Source organism: Struthio camelus, chromosome 5 (genome assembly GCF_040807025.1).
Source record: "Struthio camelus isolate bStrCam1 chromosome 5, bStrCam1.hap1, whole genome shotgun sequence".
Lineage (NCBI taxonomy): Eukaryota > Metazoa > Chordata > Aves > Struthioniformes > Struthionidae > Struthio > Struthio camelus.
Window position 1 is genome coordinate 20,416,251 of NC_090946.1, and position 15,875 is coordinate 20,432,125.

General features: G+C 37.4%; 1 protein-coding gene across 1 annotated transcript in view; it reads right to left on the reverse strand.

Moving 5' to 3' along the window:
• The window catches only part of OTOG (otogelin), a 112,795-nt gene that overhangs the window by 70,857 nt on the left and 26,063 nt on the right, over positions 1-15,875 (reverse strand). Inside the window, exons 15-22 of the mRNA XM_068944908.1 lie at positions 12,739-12,871; positions 11,570-11,747; positions 9,596-9,720; positions 7,901-8,113; positions 6,119-6,284; positions 5,573-5,647; positions 2,223-2,266; positions 818-971 (exon numbers count right to left, since the gene is read on the reverse strand). Coding sequence (XP_068801009.1) covers positions 818-971; positions 2,223-2,266; positions 5,573-5,647; positions 6,119-6,284; positions 7,901-8,113; positions 9,596-9,720; positions 11,570-11,747; positions 12,739-12,871 — 1,088 coding nt within the window. The remainder of the gene's footprint in view (positions 1-817; positions 972-2,222; positions 2,267-5,572; positions 5,648-6,118; positions 6,285-7,900; positions 8,114-9,595; positions 9,721-11,569; positions 11,748-12,738; positions 12,872-15,875) is intronic.

Below are 15,875 nucleotides of genomic sequence, written 5' to 3' on the forward strand. Positions count from 1 at the left end.
AGAATTAGGTTTGCAGAAATGACTGTAAATATGCTACTTCCTAATTTCATATTTTTTTTTCCTCTAGGAAATTACAGAATTCTAACCGTTCAAACATATCATCATAGCTCACCAGAATTTGACACTGAGCCTTCCAACACCACAAAACACATTGTTTCAGCTCTAAAACTAAGTTACATCCAGAGGCAAAAGAAGTTTATAATCCCAGAGATCATGCACAGAGAAACAGATAATTATATAAATTTTTTATATAAACTTTTGATTCCAAAAACTTTTGATACTATATACTACAAAAACTTGTGATTCTGCAAACTTTTGATTCCAAATAAATCCCAACAGCTCGTGTGCACACCTGCACACTAAACCCCTATGACTGGTAAAATATCCTTTCAAGGGGCAGAATACTGAGAAATAACGCCTAGGGAAGAAGAAACGTGCTTCCCTCAATGAAGTTTTCAAAAAACCAACAGGTTCAATCAACAGCTGCACAAAGTTATATCTAGATATATTTGATTCTGCTGTAGTATAGTGATTGGATTAAATGACTTCAATGTCCCTCCTACATTCCTGTTATTTTGTTTTTATTATTGTGAAGTATGAGACCTTGGGCTCCCCCTGTATCTTAATTTACCACGTAGGCCTTCGAAGGGCTGTATCTCTGCAAGAGAAAAGCCTTCTCGAGCAGGGCACTTGCTCCTCGACACCTCAAATTCTCCAAAAAAAGTGGTATATCCTCATCAGAATTAACTACTCAATCACTGCCGAAATTAGTCATCTATTCTTGCACACCAAAAGATAAGAGATGGTCTGTACTCACCCCCACGGGCAGACACAGCCTGAAACACAAGGAAGATGTGCTGAGAAAGTGAGGTTTAGCAGTTGATTCTCACAAGTTCTTTCTCTGCTGAGCTCAGGATCAGTTTGTGGATTACTGCAGTTGACATAAATCTGGCCAACTGGGCAGCTGTGCGCTGAGAGAAGAGAGCAAAAAATAAAGACAAAAATGTTAGTCTTCACACCTGAAATTGTGTATCTGATAGGGATATGCAACTAGATTGTTCAGATTGAGAACATTTAAAACACAAATCTACTGGACCAATAACATGTAATTGTCTGTTCCTCTCGATCACAGTTAACTTCATGGAACCCCTATAAACCTGATATAAAGTACTGAAATGAATGTATTGGTTCACTAAGGGACATTACTTTCTAAACAGTTAGCCAGGAATTAGCCCTCCAAAGCAGAAAAGGGGAGTACTATTACAGGAGAAAGACTAACTCGGGAATCAAAAGAAAGTAAAAAATATTATAAAAAGGTTTAAGAGCTAGATCCGACATTCCATGCTGGAGCTGCTGACCACAAATAACTCTATCACACATTTCCTTTTGCGATGTGCTGAGCATACTGTGCATGTGCAACAGAAATGCCCAAAGTGGTGGTGGGGTTTTAAACGGCTTTTAGCTGGCTGGGTTTTTTTTGTTTTTCATTTTTATAGGGAACATTTCCAGACAGTTGTCAAACAGTACAACCACCACCTGGGCAAGAGATTTCTGCTAAAAGCCAAAGAGCTGGCAATTCTGGAACTGAAACGTCAAAGAAGAGGAGGGAAAAAGAAAAAAAAAAAATCTTTCAAACTGAAGTAAAAGAGCATCTTTCACAGAGTCTGGACCCTAACACTTAACGACACATGAAAGAGACTGTAATTAAAAAAAAAAAAAACAAACCATTTGTTAAACTCTTTTTTATGTATCACCGAAGTAGTACCATTTTTTGACATTTCAAAGTTTTTTTAGGGGTTGTGGAAGAGATAAAAGAATCTGAAAAATCACTGCCAGTGTTCAGTTCCTACAATCATGTTTTATGGGACAGAACTAGCCTGTTCACCCTACTGGAGCTCTGATGTTTATGTCATGTAACTAAACTTGTTTACATTAGCAATCTGAAAAATTATTTTCAGATTTATTTTAAAATATTATTTTAAAAACCAGAAGAAAAGGGAAGTTGCTCAGATATAGCAGTATTTTGAACAAATCTGCTGCTGCGTTACACCTGCCCTACTTTCAATCATATAAACACCTAATTTCTAATTTAGGGCTCCCATCCTGCAAAATATTCATTTGTACTGATCGCACAATCCACTGCTGTATAAAATGTTCCACAGAGATGAGAGAACGTGTCTTCATGAGATTTGAAGTATCTTTCCCTTTGTCTCTTCACTCACCAATTACGTTGCTATCACAATTCATTACTCCATCCTTGCAATGGCTGCAATAAAAATATATGAATAAGTAATGAGAACCAGGAAGATATGAAACATTAGTGTTTATTCACTGTTTACTAATGATGCATAGAGTATGAATCAATATGAGAACTGTATAAATACATACGCATTACAGACTGTAACTAGTGAGAAAGTATTTATTGCCTTAATGCATACAGAGTATTAACATTTCCATCTTTTGCTTTCTGTGCAACCTAAAGATGCAGAGTGAGACCTAAAAATAAGAATTCTGCACAGTACAAATATTACTGTGAGGAATTAAAAACACATAGATTGACATAAAAATACATACAGAAATACACCACTAAAATGCTCCCAAAGGCATCAGTGGGAGTTTTATCACTGGTGCCATAAGAGTAAACCAAGCCCTGTATATAAAACAAGATTATTACTATCCAAAATGAAAATTCAATGAGTAAATGCAGCAAAACAAAAAACCAAGCTCTGCATGCGCTCTAATATCAACACTTTTAACACCGTTATAAATGCTCATTTTTTCTCATCAGCAGCCCAGAACTTTGCCAAAAAGCAAAGTATTAGCTTACATGAAAATCTAGGTGACTCCAACAACTATTAGTTACCCCACATTTGAAGGCAAAACCTCAGTTTTGAATATAATACAACAAAACTACAGTAGTTTGCTACTCCAGATTGCTATCATCTTGCTGAAGCAAAATTAATTCGGTGCAATATACAGATAAAAATGAACTGCAACAATTTTATGTTATGAACTAGGATTAAGACTTTCATCCCAGCAAAACACAGGAAGAGTAGTTCAATAGCATTGTCATTTCCTAATTGCTCCTAATACGGACCATGAACAAACTATCCATCTGAAAATAACTCACAATTTCATGAATTTATACCTTACTTCCAATAAGGCTATTCAAAGAAATGTTGTTTCAATAGTTTTAGTGTTCTTGGCTTGCGGGAGGAAAGTGTGTAATACTTACGCCTAATTTTCATAAACAGAACTTAAACTATTCTGTACTAATCAAAGTTAAAAATATACATTTTAAGTTAGTATAAAGCTTGCAACATCCATACTCATTGACATATACGAATCATCACACAGAGAGAAACAGGCACAACAAAAGGTTTCCTCTACATGACACGTTACAGCAAAGAAAAGCAAACCGTGTACAAAGCTTGAGCCTAGGAGCAAGGCGCCTAATGCAAAGGAGCATTGAGCACTGTAATGCTGCCTGTTGCCATCCAATTCAAGCCACAATGGCCTACTACTTCTATAGAATGGCAGCAAATTTGATAGCAACTCAGTGTCAGAGAAGAAAATAGTAGCACTGGCTTCATTTCAGGCCTCATGCTGTACTAGCGGAGAATCTCAGCCAGTGAACTTCAATATTACTTTTCCATTCTTCTGCAACAGCTATGATCTCCCTGATACACTTAATAGATTTACTGCTATTTGGCCAGCAAATTCAGAGTCAAATTCTCTATGTGCTACAGCCAATCTAGTGTCACATTCGACGTCACATACACATCCCAAAGCATTACAGAAAAAAGCTCTGGCTCAAGGACCTCACAGTTTGAGCTGGCCAACAGGCAAAGCAATACCGAACAGAGGTGATATGGAAGCAACAAATGCTGACATAGAAAAATATCACAGGGAAAATGCTTTTGAAGCGCTTAAATAAGGCAAAGTGGAAAGGCTACTCCATAGATAAACATGAAAAAAAATTCCAGTTTGAAAGAGGAAGTTCCAAAAAGGAAGCACTTAAGAAAAAGGATGGGGACAGCAGGATAAAGATCATAATTGTTCCTAATGAGAAACCAATGACAGATTAAAAAACCCAATACAACCTGTGCACTTTCCTTCATGACCATCCACACATAGTCCTACATGATTCCAAACCTACTACTAAACACAAGCTAATTCCAAAGAGCTGATAGTCTTTACTTCTGTGTTTCAAAGCCTTTCTTTTCAATGGACTGGTATATAGCCTTGTTAAAATGCAGCCAGCAAAAGTTATGACTAATTAGCAGATAGCGATTTCTCATTTTATCTTTAAACTTAGCATTTGTCAACCAGCAGATACTTTTTAAACACAATTCACATGGAGAATAGAGGAAAAAAAAAAAAAAAAGAAAAAAGTGGACCATCATGTGATCTGTGATCTCAGCACACTCAGAGCCAAATACTCCTCACAGGGCTTAGCATAATTAAGTAGACTAGACTCTGGGGAAGAAGATGAGAGGAAGCAAGCCAAATAATCTACCTGGAGAAGCTCCCTCCCACAACTGCCAGCACTGTGGGGCACATGCTCTACGAACACAAATATCCGGGAAGCCAGGCAGCAACACCACCACCAAGCCTTGCACAGCCCCATATACAGAGGGGAACTGTTCCAGGTGGATTTCCTGGTACTTTCCCAGGCATCTGCCCTCAGGTAAAGATAGGCTAATTTGAAGATGAGTGGACAGATTTATATTGATCAGTACTTATGGATGCTAGGTTACATGATGCATGAACGTGTCATGTCTCCTTTGCAACAGATGTCTGACAATATTAACCTCTTATCTGGTCTTTACAAGAAATAGAAGTATATTAATTAATCACAGAAATGATTTGGTCTGTCCTGCTTTTAATTAACTGCTGGAATAATGGATACAGGGAGGAAGAGCTCAAACTTTGCTAAAAAAAAATTCTGAAGGTCTGGATTTCACAGAATTGTTGTACACGGTATTTTACCTTTTCCAGAGCTGGAAAGGATGTCATGAATGTAGTGAAGCAAACGGCAAAAAAACAGGACAAAGCCAAATGCTAAATGTAACAGTGCAGAGAGACTCATTGACCTTTGGCTGGAATTTACAGTTATTCCTGTTCTGTTTCTTCATTCATAAAGCCGCTTTGCTCCTTCACATTCATCTGTATTAGTGAAAGACATATTCTTAGTAATTCTTAATAAATGGAGTCACAATCTGGTATTTCAGGGACTGAAAGTGACAATGATGGTCTTGAACCGGGTGGTGTTTGCCGGAGCTCTGCATGTTAGTATGGATCTCCATAATAGGTGCTTTTCTTTCTACTTGCACATCAGAAAATTAGATTATAATCACAGCAAACTGAAAAACTAAGTTTTACAGAAGTGCTGCCCAAACACGCACAGAAAAATCAAAGTAGGTTGGTTCTCCATTTCCGAAAAAGAAACAAGAACCCCTTCCCCCACCCCCAGACACAAACAAGCTAGCAAGAATTATTTGATAGAGCTCAAAAAAAGAAATCCACACAACACAGCATTTAGTCAGATTAGTTAGATTGTGTAATTTACCATTTGCCCAACGATGTGATGACATTTTCTCCAGGGGGATAGTCAATTCCTTGAAAATAACAAGGGCATTCACTCCTGAAGTAAAAGAAAACAGGTAACTGATAGAATAGAACTATACACCTCAAATTGAATGAGGAAAAAAAAAATCCTATTGATTACTAGTAATTGCTATTCAAAAGTCAAGATTTTTTTTAAATACGAGAAATTGATCTGGGTAACTATTGACAGACATTGCCATATAACCTGAGTACATTTCAAGTGAAATCAGTAACAAAACAGAACCCGCATACCAAAACAGACACCTTTTTTCTCTCTCATATGCAAAAACCAGACAGCACGTGACAACTAATTTTCATGATGTAGAGTGACTGTAGGTATCACAAAGAACTATTTTTGACCAACATACAGTTTTATACAATTCTAAAATGCAGCCAAGTTGACAGATGCATAATATGCATGGACTACGTGCTTATTAATTTTTCATGTCAACTTGCAAGTAGCGGTCTAAAACAGAGGGTGTGTGTACAGAACTGCAGCTTAACCTACCTCTGTATACATCTTTCAGTCCTGGAATTCAAATACGTTCCAGAGGGACAAGCACAGCCTTCAACACAATCACTGCTGCACGCCTCTGGCATAGATAAGGCTTGGCAGGTTCTGCCACAGGTAGATACACAAGTACTGTACTCCTTTGTATCTTCACATGAAAGAGCTGTCCAAATGAAACAAATCTCTCAAATTACAGTGCAAGAGATTCTGGTACCTCCCAAAAGTTTTCTGATAAATCTCTCTATTCTTCTATTCCCAATTACATTAAATTCCACTAAAATTGCCATCTTGGCACTACACTCTGTAAACTACACAGATGTAAATCCACAGTAATAACGAGTATAATGAAGTCAGCGCAGTTAATCCAGATTTACACTGGGGAAGCCAAACAGTCGGAGTTTTTTTGCCTTGGACTCTGAAGACACTGGGGTTTCGTGCAGGGGCTTTGCAAAGTGCATAGCATCTTAAAGAAAATATATGAAAAGTAATAGATAAAACGTGTGTAATTTGAAGCTGCTGTGCAATACTATTTTAAGTTTTCTGATATATCTGATAAAGCACTTCTTTAGAAAAAAGATGTGAAGTTCTTGTAGGATTTGAAATAGCGCAATCTTTTTAATGCTTCAAGTATGACTTTTTAAATACATTCTAATTAGACTATATTTGCCTGTAGAAAAACAAAAGAAAATTAAACGGTTTGAAACCAAACCATTCAGAAATAGAGGATGCTGCCGTTCATGCCAGAATGACTGCAAACAAGGCAGGCTTTTGAGGTATAGAAAGATACACAAACTTGAGATACATAAGGTAGACTAACTTTCCAAAAATCTTTATCAGGCATTAAGACATGGATAATTATAATAAAATGTGAAATTTGTGAACGTTCTTTAGAAAAGATTTTCAGCCCTGTTAACGAAGACAAGCCTACTGACACATCAGGTTACGTGGCTTCACGGAATGTTTTATAGGCCCCCCAATCCTGAAGTTTTTAAAACGCACAGGAGGACACTGTCTCTCATCAACTTCTTTTGTATCACTGAAATTTCACACAAATTAAAGAACTTAATAACATTATCTACCCTCCGTTGGTGAGGTGTAGTTACAGAGAAGAAAGGTAACAGAAGTTACTTTTGGCTAGCTGTATACTCTCTGTACTACTCCTTTCATTTTAAATTAAATATCAGCAATACCAGTGCATAAGGCACTTTCTTGTATTTCAGCATCACTGAAAGTAGGAGAAAAACCTCTTAGAGGTTGTCAGGCAGAGGACAGGTTGACAATAACCCAGCTAAAACTGTTCAACAGATGAGCCTAATTTTTCATCTCAGTCACGTAAGGATTCATTTAAAGAATCAGTTACAGAAAAGAAACCAAAAGTCTACATGCAAAAAGAAGAGAAGTTTATTTACTCAGCTAATGAATAATATCAACAGGAACAAGATGAGATATTCAAAGCCATATCTACATATATATACAAGATGTATGCACATTTTTAATTCTGTATATATCTAAAACCCCAGAATTAATTCAGAAATCTTTGCATTGGTTCTTAAATCAAAAAGAGTTGAAGATAACTAATAGAAGAAACAATCCTCTGAAAAGAGCTGGCGCCAATTCTTCCTTGGCAAGAAAGGATCTTGCCCTGTACACAGAAGATTGGGCTAGGATTAATCTACTTCTCATAATTAGTAGGTAGCATCCATTTAAATTTTATTTTCTGATTGTTATTCCAAAGCCTTCAACAGTAATTAGTACGACTAGAAGTGAAAAACAGCTTACCACAGTCTGGGACGTTTCCTCTGAAGTCTATTACAACTCCAAATCTTCGGCAGTGATGAGCATAATGGGCCAGAGCAGAGCAAAAACAAACTTGTCCACATTTGCAAGTGTCTCTTCTGCACTGCTCAAAATAGGGAATGGGGCTCAAATAGGGGTAGCAGGGAGCAAAGAGTTCTTTCGTAAGGACGCTACAAGCTTCCGCTGCATAAGATGCTATATAAATAACAGATTAAACGCTGTTTTAGTGGGGAAGTTTAAAAAGACTTGGAAAAGAAAGTGCAACTGATCGCAACAAGATATATATGGCAGTAGTATGCAACTTCCTTTGACATCAATAGAATGGCATGGAAAGACAGAGAAGCAGTTAGCTGCTCACAGCTTTAAACTCATTCCCAGAGCAAGTTCAAAGTATCAGGAAAACTTTAAAATGGGCAGGCAGAGTGCCTAAGTACAGTCTCCTATCTTTAAAGTGACTAATGGGCGTGGGTTAGGCAAAAGACACTAGACACGACCCAGTACCTTTCATGAACATAAAGGAGTAGATGCCTATTAAGTCGCTCCCAGTACTAACTCAATATGTCAGTGTTGTAAAGAATAAACTGTTGCTACCCATTGCTTCATATTGCACAGGGCTGGAACCATACCATCAGCTGCTGGTTTGGGGCCATACTATTGGATAGGAGGACAATAAAAGCAGTATCAAATAATCGCATAAGAAACTCCAAACATAGAAGTCATGTGGCTATCTTAAGGCTGAATGCATTAGCTACTTGTGCAACAGTGGTCAAAATAATCAATATACTACATTAGCACTTTCCACAAAATAAAACAGATGAGTAAACCAGGACTTCAAAGTTTCCTCCCAGAATTTCTAAATTCTTATATTGGCCACTGTCTTCTCTACATCCATGTCCCAACTTATTACCAAGCATGTAGCCTCTTTGCACAGCACATCATGTAAACACTCAGAAGACATAGAATGATTTCCTAATAGAAGGCACGGGATGATTTCATCACACCACTGCAGTTATGGGCAAAATCTTAATTAACATTTCACCCCTGTATCATGCCCAGAAGTGTGTACAGTGCAAGACGACAAGAACCGTGAGAGGGATATAACTGATTATATGCAAAGTTCATCATTATAAAAGGATGTCTTTACTGACTAGCTGTGGTTCTCATGGCATCAGTAACTGGAATCTTCCCCTAACTGGACCATTTCAGCTAAATCTGAAGACAGCGGAGCATAAGTACCTTTATATTATTGATTCTCCTCCACAGCACGCAACTAGATCTAATGTTTTTTTACATTAGATTTACATTTTTTACACATTTTTACAATATTTTCAAAAACAAATACTGCAATATTTTTATGAGTCTCCATCTTCACTAGCAGCACAACCGATACTAGACATACTACATATTAGACATTAATGCATGTAGCTTTGCATACTGTAACTGCAAATAAGAAGAAAAAAGAAAGGGGCATTTCAAGTGCCTATGCAGATATCAGAACATATTTCAGTAGTACACTACATGACTTGTTAGGGGTTCAAAATTAACAAATGCTACCTATAAGAATCCATTTTTTCAGTGGGGAGGACTGGTTGCTACTTTTCCTGATCCAACTAGGAAAATCAGAGATGTAATAAGTAGAAATACTTTTGTCAATAACAACCGAGTCTCATTGCCCACCTGCCTGTAGGTGAATATCACATGGGTCCATCTGTGAACTGTCATGCACAAGAATGCACGCTGATAAAGTTTTCCAGGCATTTCCAAACAGCTGCGGAGTGCTTTCTGGTACTCCAGCCGGAGATCTTTTTATAAAAGAGAAGTCAGTCAATAAAAAAAAAAAAGTGAACGTACAGAATGGTCTTGGTTCTATCACCTCTTTCAGTACAGCTGACAAAAGCTTCTCTTCCACTGCACCATCCCCTCAGGCACCCTTCCCTAAATCACTAGCTGCCAGATTAAGTTTCAGGGCTTCTCTCTTTCCTTCCAGGCAGCAGGCAGGCACAGAAAAGAAAGAGATGTGCTCTAGAGCCACTAGATACTCTGTGCAGAAGGAAGGATCAAAACAGACCAAATTCTATTTCCACAAGAAAGGAGGAGGGAGAAGCACAGCTGTCCTGAAAATCCACACTTTCCTTCCTAACTCTACCCCCTCAATGATATCTGATCCATTTTCATCTCTCCTCTGCCTATAATTTTCTGTCTGTTCCTGAGCATCTCACTTCCCAGACTCTTTAGTCCCTGGAAGAAAGAGAGGAGTAGAAAATCCAAGGTCCAAAAATACAACTGCATGAGCAATTGGTCTCTCTCAGGCCCAGACAAACAGAGGTGCAGCAGAAGTTGAAAGACAGGCAGGACTCAATCAAAATAATGAAGGCACATTAATATTGAATAAGGAGAATGAAGGAAACTATGTGCTTAAATACAGGGTGTTGCTCTCTGTGGAAAAGATGGCATTCGGTATACAATCAGTACTACTATTTCTGCTGAAGGGGGAGGGGTTGCAAAACACACCACTGCATACAGAAAGTTTCCAAAACCTGGCGTGGAGCAGGTAGTTCTGTATACATGTAGATATGCTCACACGTTACGGCTTGTATCGTGTCTCAGCACAGTTCTTAAGTTTCTAAGAGGAATTCTCACAAATATCAACTATCCAAACAACTTCTCAGTTACTTGAGAACAGACTCACAGGCTGTCATCAAAAATACATTACAAAGTCTACTTGCTTCAAACAAAGAGAAACCTTTTAAATAGTTTTTGTACATAAACATTATCTTCTGCTAATTGAGATCTAGTCTATAGATTTTCTAGTCTAGTTATAACAACATTATTCTACTAATACGTTTTATTTTTAAGAAATAAATTATTTCAAGACTTAAGGGTTGTTTTTTTTTTTTTTTTTAAATCAGGAACAATTATGGACAGTTTCCCATTTTTCTATCAGTTTTAATTTTAAAAAGTCCAATTGATTTGAGATGGATGTTTTCCTACTATGCTTTTTTTTCCTGCTCAAAGAAATCATCTTTCGCATTCCAAATTCATGTTCTCCTTCTCCAAATTCCCTTGGGCTGCTTCACCCTTTGGAAGCCAGCTTATTTAGCATCTGCAGGACATATGGTATAAAGAAGCTGGGCAGAAATAGTCAGCTCAACTGTGATGCTCAGGCAGCTCTAACCATCCTTCACTGCATCACAGCAACGCAGAGCGCAGGCAACAGCCAATTTCTATTGCTGGGCTGCAGATACAGACCAGAAGAGGCTCTGTTGGAGAAAGACGATTAGAAGTTGTAGCAGAAAATAGGAGCTGGAGAGAGAGAGAAAAAAAGTTTGCAGGGAGCAAGAAAGTTCCTTATACAGGCCTCTCCATCTTCCGGACAAAACTCTTCAAGTTCACGCGTAGGAATCATATATATTGCATTGTATTTTTATATTAAGATGCTCTAAACAAAATCTATTTTGAAATCATGTAGCTAAAGTTACACATTTTCTGTTAGCAAACTAAAACCTACTACTGACACCACGATCTTGAGAATGTGCACAACATTCTTGGTACACATCTAGTCAGCTTCAGCATATATTTCATCTACCGTTCTAACTGTACATCTATGTATATATGTATATACAAATATAGAAATCTTGCAGCAATTCATACAAAAAATCATCCTCCATATTTCCATTGAAGGTTCCACAAAGGCCCACGGTATCATCCTTCCATCGGCCATCAACTTGAAGATAAAGCCTCAGTCCTTCTCTGTCATACAGTATCTGTAATCCAATGTGCGTCTTTACTTGAAGAAATATGGAGGAGAGTTTCCGTATTTCAAACAAGTCTGGTAAGCAAGAACAGAGACTGTTGAAAGGCAAAGGAAAACTACTTATAATTTGTATTTTCTTTCTGGTTATTTTGTTTTACACGAATTTTATATAAGTCTTTTTTCCCCTATTCTGGCCCTATTCTTCCCAAATAATTGATTTACCATAAGAGGTTAGACTGTGATTCAGACTTCAAAGGAGAAAACAAGGAGCTTAGGATAGTCGCAAAACTTTTTTTAAAAATGCATCCAGCAATCACCGAGAGATTCATAAAGGTTAATTAAAAGCAAATCAATTTAAAAGTACAAGTATTTCAGATCATTTATTGTAAGACAACAAAATCCTAACTGTATCAATGTGCTTCCTGTATTAAAGCCCTTCCGGGCAAATTTTCAGAGATGCAAGTCCCCATAGATATCAAATAAATTCTTACTGGCAGATCAAGCCCTCACTAAAGCTAACATTGATCCTTGCAGAATACAGTCACATATTCATACGTAGATACTTCATAATATCTTCTGACAAAGAGAGATTTAAAATCCACTAAGGCAAAAAAGAAAACTTTCGTCTGAAAAATCTGTAGTTTATCTGTAAGGAGCAAGAGTTCAAATACACTTACATGTATCTGATTATAAAAAAGAGAAAAGAAATTATTCAGGCAAGAAACACCAGAGAAAAGAATTTCACCTCAGAAAGGAACTAAGGAACCCTTTAAGTGTGAGAGATGGCATTTGGGCTTGTTGGAGACACAACACACTTGACATTAACATAAGAGACAATAGCACAATACAGCTACTGTACCACTCCTAACATAATCGCACAAGGTACAACAGCAGTCAATTTGTGAAACATACTTCATATTTCTCGAAAAAATTAACAGTGTTAATATTAACAATACGTTATTTAACTTTAATGTTAGCAATACTGACAATCAACATATGTCCATGCCATTAAAATATTGCTTTAGTGCTCGACAGAAATTATATATGCATATATATTATTCCTTACCATCTGTATAAGGCAGGCTAATTTTGTACTGATCATATATCAAAACATCTCCTGAATGAGTCAGAGTCACCTGCCTCTTGGGGTCCTGCTTAAGAATAAGACTGATTGATTGGATACATGATCCATCCTGGTTCTGCAAATAAGGGCAAAACAAATATTTTTTAAAATATTAAAGTATGATGAATAGTAAATTAGAGTGCAAGTAAAATTATAACGAAGAGGAAAATTAAACACTCTCAGCTGCATCTAACTTTTTCGTAAAGTGCACTTGTAAAACATATAGCTTTAGAGTTCAGTAAAAATCTAAATATTTTGAATAATTTCACATATGTGTTTAATTATAAATGTAACAAGTTATGCAAACATAGCTCAAAAGTGGGATATGGAAAGAAAAGTTTAAAGAATTCTTACATTGCTTAGTACCAAGCCATCTGCCATTCATGAGACCCACTGATCCAAAACTCATTGAGGCCGAGTTGATACTCACAAATAAGGCTGCATTCTCCACACAGCAGTGCACAAACAAACGAACAAGAAAATATGGATTTGTAACTCTCTTCAACATGAACTGTGTTGATATACTCAGATTCTTTTAGAAAGTATTTAAGGTATAAAATTCTTTTTAACACAAATAATAAGACAGACAGAGGCTTCTTGTGAATCATTATATAAAACAGCATTTAAGTTGATTATTTCTGAGAAGAGCTGGAGTCACTCCCTGAGCCCCCGGCATGAATAACGATGAGAAGAGGCAGCATTATAACAGCATACAATAATCACAGCATCCAGGTGGTGCTTATTCTTATCACCATTTGAGCCCTACAATTCAGTCAAGTCATACAGGAAAATCCATGGAAAGGAATACTAGGTTTCAGTCAGCTTGAGTGAAGCATATTCCACAAAAATCCTAGATCAACCTCATCTACCTTACATTACCACCCAGTCACTCAGTGGCACTTACTTGTCACCAGCACCAAAAGCAGATGATAGACTGTTTTTTCCTTTTTTAAGCAAATTGTGATTATCAGATCTTTGCATCTAAAATCAAAGTATTGAGACTCATGTTGCTATAGTTTCACAGCAGAAATTAACTACACAGCCTGCACAGGAAAATTTCACAACAGCTTAAAGATCAAAACTTGAATTAAGATTAACTGATGTCATCAAAACTCAAGTCAAATACAGTACACATGCTCTGTATCAGGCTAGTTTTTTTTACATTGTTTGGTTTTGGTACGCTGTTTTCAGGTTTCTAAGGAACGCTTTGGGGCCTACGCTCATATACATAGATAGAAAATGTTTCTTAAACCTTCAGCCATTCGTTTTAACTTCAAAATGCTTGTACTTTGACCTAAAAATACTGAAAAGGAAGCAGTTCTGTGCTCACGCAACCAGTGGCTCAACAGCAATGATTTTGAAAGGTGGATGACTCCCAGGACTCAGGCAAGACACGGGCAACCTATGTGGCCCGCATTTTATGAACTTCAGCACAAAGAAACACACCCAAATAAACATTAAAAAAAACCCTTACAGATAGTGCAAGAAAAACCCTAGAACAAGTCCTGTAACTACTTGGTACCTAAATGAAGTCGAAAACTACTTAGTATCTCTGCGTATTTTATATCACAGTAGAGATCTTCAACTAGACACGACATCAAGAAGGTGGGAAGCAGCAGGAGGCCTACTGAATAGTGAACATTTCCAGCATATCACAGTAAAGAATACACCTGTACTAAGTAACATGGCAACTAGCCAGACAGATGATTAACACTAGCCAGCGACCATCAAAGTTTCCAGACAAGGAAATACTAAACAACTATTTCTGATTAACTAAATGTACTTTGGTTTTCAATGCCACTCAGGAAAAAATGCTTATTAAAGGCTGCTTATTAATCAGAAAAGACAATCAGATTTTTTCTGGTAGAATGAACTTGAGGACTCATTTAATTTTATGAATAGAAAAATGTTCAGTTTTGGGGGATCAGGCCCAGAGACAGACCATTTCAGAATCCTGTGATTTACTTTGTTAAATCCTGAAAGACTCCTGCTCCTTCTTTGCTCCTGGAAGGAATTAAATTTCCAGCCCTCCTTTTACATTCAGTTAAATCTCTTTGCTCTAAGGTTCTGTGCCATCATCTTATTTGTATTGGCTTGGTGTGTTTAGGATGGACGAAAAAAGGGGAGGGGGGAATCAAGAATTTGTCTACTCCCTGTCATTTACAGAAGAAAAGCAGCAACACCCAACTGCTGTGTCTTTCTCTGTTCAGAACCCTTCATTGCAAGACCTTGCACCCACTTAAAAAGTATTCAGTAACAATCACAAAAACTGAGTCTGGTTAGTATTAGTTCATTTTGTTACCATTATTTTGTAATCATTAGTTCATTATTGGGACATTTTACTCTCGTTCTTGAATACGCATCTTATGTCTCAATGTCTTAACACATCAAAACATAGAGGGGGATGTTTGAAATCATTGGGTCAAAGAGTGGCCTAGGTCTTTTCCCAGGAAATGTCTCACTGATGGAATTAGGCCCTGCGCCAAGGTCCAGAGCAGTCCAGATGAGGTGCAGAAGGCTGCCCTTTCTTGCCCTATTGACTGCGGTGAAGAAGTAGCTGCTGGTGCAATACTACAGTGCTAAGCATTGTGTCAGTGTTGAAAGAGGTACTGAGTAAGAGTTAGTTAAAACATCCCTACCTTTGGACAGTCACACAAGTAGCAAAATTATATTGGAAATAGTACTACTAACAATGCAAACTGAGACTGGGATTTTCAGTTCAAAGATTTACATTCTTACCTATCCACCTCCTGCTGACTTGCACTGGGATTTGCCCAAGATGAAGCAAGTCTTGTCCAGCTTGTTGGGAACAAATCACCAGAGCTTCAAGGATCTCTGAACACTGCCACGTGGCTCAGACACAAATGCTGTACTAGCACAGAGCTAGTACGCTGTACAGAGCTAGTACACAGAGCTAGCACAGAGCATCCATTAGTCCTTCAAGCACCATGGTACGCACAACAGTGTGCGAAGAATATGAACTATATTCAGAATTTCCCCTGTTTCTAAATAATAATGCAACAGTGATCTTTCATCACAAATTGAAATAATAAAACTAACCTTAAAAACAGAGAGTGAAA